The sequence below is a fragment of the Megascapheus bottae genome, chromosome 5, assembly GCF_031878675.1.
Source record: "Megascapheus bottae isolate mThoBot1 chromosome 5, mThoBot2.hap1, whole genome shotgun sequence".
Classification (NCBI taxonomy): domain Eukaryota; kingdom Metazoa; phylum Chordata; class Mammalia; order Rodentia; family Geomyidae; genus Megascapheus; species Megascapheus bottae.
In genome coordinates, this window is record NC_143513.1 from 8,423,245 (window position 1) to 8,432,958 (window position 9,714).

The 9,714-nt window shown below is 44.0% G+C and overlaps 1 protein-coding gene across 1 annotated transcript in view; it reads left to right on the top strand.

Annotated features, from left to right (window-relative positions):
• The window catches only part of Aoah (acyloxyacyl hydrolase), a 141,300-nt gene extending 134,430 nt beyond the window's left edge, over nt 1–6,870 (top strand). The window contains exons 20-21 of the mRNA XM_090332629.1: nt 1,934–2,010; nt 6,186–6,870. Of these exons, the coding sequence (XP_090188755.1) occupies nt 1,934–2,010; nt 6,186–6,314 (206 nt within the window). The 3' untranslated portion in view covers nt 6,315–6,870. The remainder of the gene's footprint in view (nt 1–1,933; nt 2,011–6,185) is intronic.
• The last annotated feature ends 2,844 nt before the right edge of the window (nt 6,871–9,714 follow it).

Below are 9,714 nucleotides of genomic sequence, written 5' to 3' on the forward strand. Positions count from 1 at the left end.
AGGTGGGGTCCTTCATGACACTGTGATGTTACAGGGATAAACTGATCTGAGTTTTACATGCAAATGTCACTTACAAATGCAGCTGCTGCTTGTAATAACCTCCAACACAACCCACAGGCCCTACAAAGAAAAGCCACTCAGGGAAGGTCCCTCTGCAGGGAATAAGCTAACAGGAACCTGTGGCCTAGAGACAAGGATGGGGTGATAAAAGGTGGGGTGGCATGTTGTGGTATCTGCAATCATTGCAAAAGAACCAGAGTATTGATTGAGAAAGTCCAGCTGGTGGTACTAATCAAAGCCCCCAACCAGCCAGGTGCTGGTGGTTCACACCTTTAGTCCTAGCTACATAGGAGGCTGAGATCTGAGGATGACGGTCCAAAGCCAGCCCAGGTATAAAAGTCTGGACACTTCTTATCTTCAATTAAGCACCAGAAAACTGGAAGTGGAACTGTGGCTCAAAGCGGTAGCATGCTAGCATTGAGCAAAAGAGCTCAGGGACAGTGCCCAGACAATAAGTTTAAGTCCCACAACCGACCAAAAAAATCCCTGACTGAATCTTGAATCTCCAGCCTTCCCTGGAGGCAAGATAGGGAGAGGAGCAGGACACACACCTCTGCCCTTGAGTTTTCTGGGTGTGCAAATAACAAAGAGCCTCTTAGCTGTGTTCCTATCCTTGCCAGATATCAGGCTAATGAGAACAAAGAAAAATCTGGAGGATGAACAATAGCAAACTCTATTGTACCTGTGAGTTATTAAATACTAGGTGATATGAGTGATAGGTTGGTAAAGAGAGAATAGGCAAGCTGTTGAGTCTGACTGTGTGCATGTGTGAAGCCCCTTTGAACAATTAGCATTGGCTATGAATACCAGAACATACGGACATGTCCCGTCTAGGGTGATGAGAACCAGAGGGAAAGGGGATGACAAATGGAGAGAGTGAAGGAGGGAGAATTTGGTCCACATGTGTCCTGTACATGTATGAGAATGGGATAATAAACCTTGTTGCAGTTGCTTTGTGAAAGGGGAGGGATGAGGTGGGAGAGAGGTAGCAGGGGTGAGTCTAATAGAGGTGCATTGTGTGCATAGACAGACGTGTCAGAATAAAACTTCCTTGTACAATTAATTGACGCTAATAAAAAAATTGTGTGGTACAGAAGCTGGGAGCAGAGCCTCGGATTGATGTCTCTGGAGATTCTCTGGGGACTGGAATTTTCTAGAGGGGTTCTTACAGGCTTTGCTATATTACCACATAGAGTTAATTGCACTGTTGCCTTGGATCAACTGACATCTCTTATCCCTGTCAAAGGACAGATTTATTGCTTTTTGGCACTTTGGGGCTCATAATATTTTTCTCTGTAGCCATGCTCTCTCCAAATGCGGCATAGAGATAATTTGATGCAATTATATTTCTGACATACTGTATGCTTGCTCAAGGTGATTTTTGACACATGTGGGCAGTGTCTGCAAATGGCAGACACTAAAAGAAAATGGAGACGTTAACCATATATATGTATGTATATATGCATATATACATATATATATATATATATATATATATATATATATATGCATGCTCCCTTCTGCAACACTGCCTGCCTACACACAACAGAAAAATGAGATGGACTAGAATTGATGCTGAATATTTTAGAGACCAATTTTTCCCTTATTCTCTGACTGTACAAACCTCATTCATCCCCCACTCCTGCACTCTCTTCCTGCATTGAGATAAAATATCACACAATGGGAATGACAGTCATGTCTGTTTGGGAAGCACTCAGCCCCAGGGAGCAACTCAGCCAGATAAACAGGGGCTCAGAAGGCAAAATGGGCAAAGGGCAGAGGTCAGCCCTGCTGATAGCTCACACATCCTGGCCCTCAGCATTGGCCAGTGCTCAAGGATGCACATCTGTAATCCTCTGATTGTGTTCTACAGTCATAGATGAATGGCGGAAGAGAGGTGGGCAACCCTGGCAGCTCATAGAACCCGTGGATGGGTTTCATCCCAACGAGGTAAGCACCGTCTCCAAATGGTAACTGAAGGCTACCATCTTAGTTGTGTTTACAATATACATACACAGTGGTGTGGTTATTTGTATTCTGTTTCATGCTAGGGAAGGTTTGAGATACTATGCACAGGTTATATGTGAGATTAAAAATTGCCTAAAGATTAAGATTGTATGTAGATTCAATGCAGATGATAGGAAAGCCCTAGGGAAAGTAATAAAGTGTGAATTATTTCTGAATCTCTAACTAATGTTGACAATTCATAGAATTATGGGCAGGGCAGTCCCAGAAGCCACCTGAGGAGCCTACAGAAGGTTTGTTCCTGGAAGCCAATCCAATGAGGAGCATCAGTAATGGACTCAAGTAGATTAAAAAATAAATGGAGGATTTAAAGCCAGATGCAATGCCTCACACCTGTAATTCTAGCTACTCTGGAGGAAAAGATCACAGAAACATCACAATTAGAGGCCAACCCAGACAAAGAATTCTCAAAACCCCATTTCAGCTTACAGCACAGGGTATGGAGGTATGAGCCACTTGTCACCTGAGGTATACAGGAAGCAAATAAAAGAAGCTCATGGCCCACCAAGCTGGGCATAAGTGAAAGAATCTGTCCTAAAAGCAACTAAATTAGCCAGGTGCCAGTAGCTCACACCTGTAATCCTAGCTACTCAGGAGGCTGAGATCTGAAGATTGGGGTTCAAAGCCAGCCTAGGCATGAAAGTCCATGAGACTCTTATCTGCAGTTAACCAACAGAAAACGGGAAGTGACGCTGTGGCTCATGTGATAGAGCACTACCTTAAGCTGAAGAGCTCAGAGACAGCACCCAGGCCTAGAGTTCAAACCCAATGACTAACAAAAAGATTCTGGACCAAAGTATTTCCCCTAATCCTGTGGACTGTGTAGGATTTGTTCACATTGGTCATGGTGATAAAGGAGGTGCTATGGCCTACTCACAGCTAGAGTGGGCCTCAATGAAACCCTGTGCTAACCTGCTTGCTCTTCATGCGTACTGAGCCACCATCCTTTATTATTAAATGACTACTCAAATGCCAAACCCGATGATGGTTTGAAAGGGGAGAGGAAGCTGTTCCTGCTATGCTGCTTAAGATAGCAGCAGAGAGGAGGAGAAAAGTGAGGCAAAGGACAATTAGAAATCATCTTGTAAATATTCCATGTGTAAGTGAGAAGGCCAAGTGCATCATGAAATGGGAAGAGGAGAGGAGAGGCTGGAAACAATTGTCCAAAAGAAATGACATCAGTACCAAGGTCACTTCCTGACATCATTTTCTGGGAAGGATGTGTGAAGGAAAGAGATGAGAAGTTGAAGGAACAGCATGGACAGAAGGAACCTGGCTGTGAAAGATGGCTCAGCTCTTTGGAGCAGGCTGATGCTTCAGGATGGTCAGAAGTATAAGAATAGGAGGAACAGGGAATTGTCCAGAAGTCGACAGCCAAGTCCGGGGATGTCTGCATAGGTTTGACCTCTCACCTGTGAGGAAGGCTGAGCCAGTGGAGGTTTTAAAGCAATTAAGATCCTGGACTGGCAGTGTGGACCATGGCAATGAAGGGTGCAGTCCAGGAGTCTGTGAATAATGGAAGGAAATTAGAGTCTGCAAAGAATGTCTCCTGCAAAGACAAAACCCCTACCTCATGCCCGTGAAAACTAGGAAATTCTACCTGTTCATATGACTAGTTCCCTCTGACTCTATAAAGTTTTAAAAAAAATTCTGAAGGATCACTTGAGAGATCTTCTGGGACTCAAATCAGACAACAGGAAACAAAGAGCCAAAAGAGCCATGCATCAAGCTAAGTTTCTTCAGTACCTTGAGACCAGTCACAAAAGCCAGCAAGACAAGTCCTTCTCAACGAGACTTCTTGCAGGAAATGCAAGTCTGATGCCTCGTGGAACTGGTGGACAATCCAGCCAGTCCATTCCCAAGACCTCAGAAGCATCCCCACACCATTAGAAGGCAGCTTGGCACAAGTCCAAAGCATCAGGCCATTAAATAAGACATCATGCTTCATTACAAGATGCTGATGTGATGAACTCAGACACCACTTCTGTCTCTGCTATGCTATGAATCGCAGAAGTTTAAGTGCAAGGGGGTGAGGAAGTGGACTGGAAAAGCTTTTCAGCTATCAAGGAAGCAGCATGATGGAGAGGGTTAAAGGAAGGCTCGGTGTAACCAACACACCCCACTTGATCCCATTCTGTTCTATATTTCATTCTAATGTAATCAGTAGGATGAGTAGGTGAGCCAGAAGGCCTAAGAGTCCCTCCCATGCCAGAATGCTGGGTGTGCTTACTGGTAGAGGTATCTCTGGTGTATCATCAGGAGATTTGCTAGGGAGGTATGTAATATCTTTCCACGTATGAAATAAATTATGCAGCATCCACCAAATGGAGCACTATACATTGGCAAAAAAAACAATAGTGCAGAGACAGAAATCTACTGGTAACAGAACACAGCAGAGATTACAGGGTGATTGTACAGCCATGTGCCTCTCGCTCTCATGAGCTGCTCCCAGAAGTGTAAACAGCATGTGTGTGCATGAAGCCTCAGAAAGAGTTGATTCCAAAGTGATATTTTCAGAGGATCATCTGCATAAATATTACAGGATCACCCTGCACAAATGTGTGTGCATGAGTATCTCTGTGAGTGCATGAATGTGTGTGTGTGAGTGTGTACATGTGGGTGGGTGGGTATATTTGTGAATGTGTGTGTGTGTGTGTGTGTGTGTGCTTGTGTGCACATGCTCATCAAATCAGAAAGGCTCTTCATACCCCCCACCATAGGAGGGGCTACAAATCTCCTCACCATTAAGGGAAGCTGCATATCTCCTAATTATAGATATTTTTTATTTTGTTTTTGGGGTGTGATCATTTTCTATTTTTTTTGCCAGTCCTGGGGCTTGAACTCAGAGCCTAAGCATTGTCCTTGGGCTTTCTCAAAGCCTAGTGCTCTACCACTTGAGTTACAGCACCACTTCCAGCTTTTTTCCGTGTATGTGATACTGAAGAATCAACCCCAGGTTTTTGTGTATGCTAGGCAAGCACTCTTACGGCTAGGCTAAACTCCCAGCCCCTGGTGTGATCATCTTCTTCACCTCTCCTGGAATGAACAGGTACTGCATTAGTATTTAAGCCTAAGCATAGGGAAGCACAAAAGCAAGTCTGTGTTTAAAAAAACAAACAAACAAAAAAAAAAAACAGCTGGTTTGGAGCAAAGAGGATACAGACAGCTGTGCCTCAACCATGCAGTGCATCCTGGGATTTGCTGGCCATAGGAGAAGGCCTCAGCGGACGCTTCATAAGTAAATATGAATCAAACAAATGAACCATGACCATGGATCATTTCACCACAAGCTACTAGTATAGTAATAACATGCCCCTCTCATTTTAGACCCAGTATTTTAGCAGTGCAGCCCACAAATATTTTAATCTTGTTAGAGTGACAGCCCACTAATTGCTTTCAAACCAAGCTGTTACCCTGTGATCAAATTGGAGCTCTTTACCTTTTCATTTTCCTTTTTGCTCCCTCACCCCTATCTCTACATACAGATAGGGCCATAAATCCCAACCAGCGTCCCAGTGCTACATAATGGTTAGAAAGACGACTTAGCTGCAGCAAGTTAAAAGACAAAAGAAAAAGAAGAGCTAGTGATTTTCCATAGGCCTCACTGGCAGCAACCTCCTTCAGTGAGAAATGGCAGGGAAAACAGACAAGAGATGAGACTATGTCTTAGGAGGCACAGATTACTTTGTGTGAGAGAGGTGCCATGTGGCCTGCAGACTGGCAGGGTAGGCCAGCAGCATGTTCCTTCCTGCTTTCCACAACGTGTGTGTGTGTATGTGTGTGTGTGTGTGTGTGTGTGTGTGTGTGTGTGTGTGTGTGATGGTGTGCAGGAAGTTATAAGAAGGCATAACTCATGGATACAACCCAAATTGCATATTTGATCAAATGGCATCAGTCCCATTTTACTTCTAGAACACATCAGAATTCTAGGAATATGCCAGACATAGGGGCTGAGGCCCATGATTCTTACTACTTGGGGGACTATGAGATTTACAGGACCATACTAGCCTCTTACTACCAGACAGACTAGTAGAGCTCGCTGGTCAGATTCTCACTTTTTATAACTTCCCCTGCCTTCTCCTTCTGGTTCTGTCTTACAGGTGGCTCTGCTACTCTGGGCAGATAATTTCTGGAAGAAGGTACAGGATCAGTGGCCCCAGGTCCTGGGAAAGGAGAATCCATTCAATGCTCAGATTGAACAGGTGTTTGGGGACCAAGGAGGGCACTGAGAGTCTCCAGGCAGGTGCCAGGGGAGAACTGAGAGGCAGACATGTGGACAAATGTCACTGGACAGCTCCAGTGTGAGAGAGCTGCTCTATCACAGGTGGAATGGATCCTCGGCTGAATGTTTTCAAAGGGGAGCTGGGCAGGTGTGAATGTATTCACACCTGAGCTGGGCAGTGGGGTGCTATGGGCCCCTTTCATGAAGCACCAAGCAAGGTCACCCACAAACAGGGACAGTCCTCTTTATGAGTCCTCTTTAAAAACCAAATGCAAAACCATGAACACATATTTAGTTACACTCTTAAATACTTTAAATACTCATGTAGGAGAAAAGAAATGACTACAAATCATACACTTTAATGGATCCATTAAAAGCTTTTCTGTCTGGGCATGGTGACAAACACCTGTAATTCTAGCCTTCAGGAGGCTGATACAGGAAGATCACAAGTTTAAGTCCAGCCTCAGCTGTACAACAAGACCCAGTGTCCAAAATAAAAGCAAAAGAAAAATGAAGAAAACAAATCTTGCAATCTTTTGCTATATAATCTGTGCCTTCCTTATAATGACAGTTTTATGGTATATGAAATTTTATATAGAAAGAATAAAATTCAATACTTACTATTCACCATTTAAAAGACTCTCATTCTTAGTAAAGCTGTGCACAATTTCAGGGATGTGATCCTAAGTGAGCTACTAAAGCCTATCTGTAGTACAGCCAGCTGGCTTGTTTTCCTCTCTGGAGGAATCTCCCATCCTGGTTGAGAGATTAGGGACTCTTGTGTGATCCTTATATAAGCAACCCAAAACTCTCCACTATCAGAGGAAAGATTGGTCCTGTCCTTCACTATTCTCTACATGGAGAATGACCAGGAACCACTATTCCTGTTTGTCACTGTTTTCTTTTCTTCTAGTGAAGAGACACTGGCCTCATCCCTGGTTAAAAAAAAAAAAAGGACAAGCAAACAAAGGCCAGATCCCCAACAATAAATGAAGAGCTAAAAGAGTTTAAGAAGGGTGTATTGCTTCATAGGGCAGAACCCAGGTTCTATTCCTCAGTACCACATACACAGAAAAAAAAAGCTGGAAATGGTGCTGTTGCTCAAATGGTAGAGCTCTCGCCTTGAAAAATCCCAAGGACAGCGCTCAGGCCCTGAGTTCAAGCCCCAAGACTGTCACAAAAATAAGAGTGCCTATAAACTTATCCATTTTATTATCTCCTTTCAACACAAATGTAAGCAACAAAACAAGACTGAGTCACTGACTCTATTTGTCACAAATACTTTCACATCATATTGAAGTGAGAGCGTTGATTCTTGGTATTTGTGGTTTGCATGGTTGATAAGATGTCCAAATGGCTGGATGAGCAAATTCTGAACAGCGGCTCCTTGGGAAGCTCACACCAGCTCTGAGGGACAACATTTTGTCAATCAGTGCTTAACCTTGCCTTGTATGGGACTTAAAAGACACCTCAGTTAAGGAACAATGTTGACCAATATTGAACTCTAAGCCAATGGCACTTCTCAACAAAAGCTTCTCTGATGAATTCTATCCTGATCATTAATACATGATAGCCATATACCCACCTTGATTGAAGAACAGTAGATAGCAAGCCAGCACTATGGTAGGGCCATCTTAAACATAGGCGTCAGAGACAGTGCACTAACACGAGTCACTAAATAAGAAACGAGGGTTGAAACAAGAAGACTCAAACTAGACATTACTGGCTCACATCTGTAATCCTAGCTACTCTGGAGGCTGAAATCTGAGAATTATGCTTTGAAGCCAGCTCAGGGAGTGAAGTTCAAGAGATTCTTACCTCCAGTTTTGCCAGCAAAAAAGCTGTAAGTGGAGGTGAGACTCAAGTGGTACAACACTATCATTGGGCGAGAAAGCAACTGAGAGTATGTGGCCCTGAATTTAAGCCCTACACACAGAGGTCTAGCATTATCTCTTCAAAAGCACTTGGGAACATGCAGAATGGATAACACAACATTCATACGGCTGAGCCTGACTGACTTTGAAAGAGACGGGGTGTTAGTGTGGAGTTCTAGAGAAATCTAAGGAAGCACATTTATAAATAAATAATACATAAATAATGAGGACCCATTGAGATCTTGAAATATATTTAAGGTGACCAATACTTTGAAATCACAGTAGTTATTATAACCATTTCATTAGTAGAGTGGTGGTGGTGGTGGTGGTGGTGGTAGTGGTAGTACCCTCTTGTAATTCTAGTACATGGGAAGCCAAGACAAGAGGGTTATGAGTTTAAGGCCAGTAATCTCAAAGCCCAATCTCAAAAAGTAAATCAATAAATTAAACTAAATGATTAGTCTTAGAAAGCCCCCAAGGGGTTGCATGGCACAAAAGGGCTACATGCAGAGAGGAAGGGAGAGTCTGAGAAGGAAGAATCTCACATGTTTGGAAACACCACACAAAAATGAACCGCTTCCTGAAAGGTCTCAAGGTGGAGATGAATTCAGCTGAATCTTTACCCAGTGTTCCAAGCCAGAGTGTCGTCCTGATATGACACCATTAGCATCCTGAGTTCTTGCATCCTGCAGAAGGGAAGCACCTGGAAGGGGTTTATCTTAGAGGATCTGGCCTCTGCTGAATGCACCCCTGGCAGAGAACAAAGGGGTTCCCCAAATATACAAAGGCCAGAGTTCCCCTGACTTGGTTTTGGGTATGCTGCAACAAGTCCCTGGAACTCTCTTCCCTGTGCAGTAGCTTTCCTGGCAGAACTAAAAATGACCACGTGGGCACTTGCGTGGCCCACATGCATGTGCTGTCCGGATTTGCCACTGATGTATCAATATGCTATTAACATGTCAGTTTCTCATTAAATCTGAGTACAGAAATCGCATTTGCCTGGCGGGATGAACTTCCCTAATCTGATTTGGCTGAGGCTCCCGCATAAATATTCATAGAAGTCATGGCTCTTTTAATCTGGTCTTTCGTGTGGAATTAAAGGGGAGTGGGAAGAGGTGGCTTTGAAAGTCAGTTTTCTGGGTCACTGCTGCAAGCCATAATATCAAACAAACAATGGCCTTGTCACCAGCAATGTGCAGCTAAGGAAGATTACACTTCTGAAGCCTTTGGATGGATGGCTAAGGATTACCTTGGCCCTCCTGCTCTTGGGTGGCTGCCTTGTCTTTAATTAATGACGCGGTGCATTTCCAGGAGTCCCTTCAGCCTCACAGCCCTACAAATATCACTCCAGGGTTCACGGAGCTCCAATCCATAAGCAGGAGGCAGGGTCTCAGGGCCACTTGAGCCCCTGGGGGAAGTGCAGTTTCCTCCTGCCCCCAGAGCGGCATACTGCAGGAAAACTAGGAGCTGTTCCTGTCTTCACAGTGACCTCTTCATCACATCTCTGCAAACATCAGCTGCAGGGAGACCAGG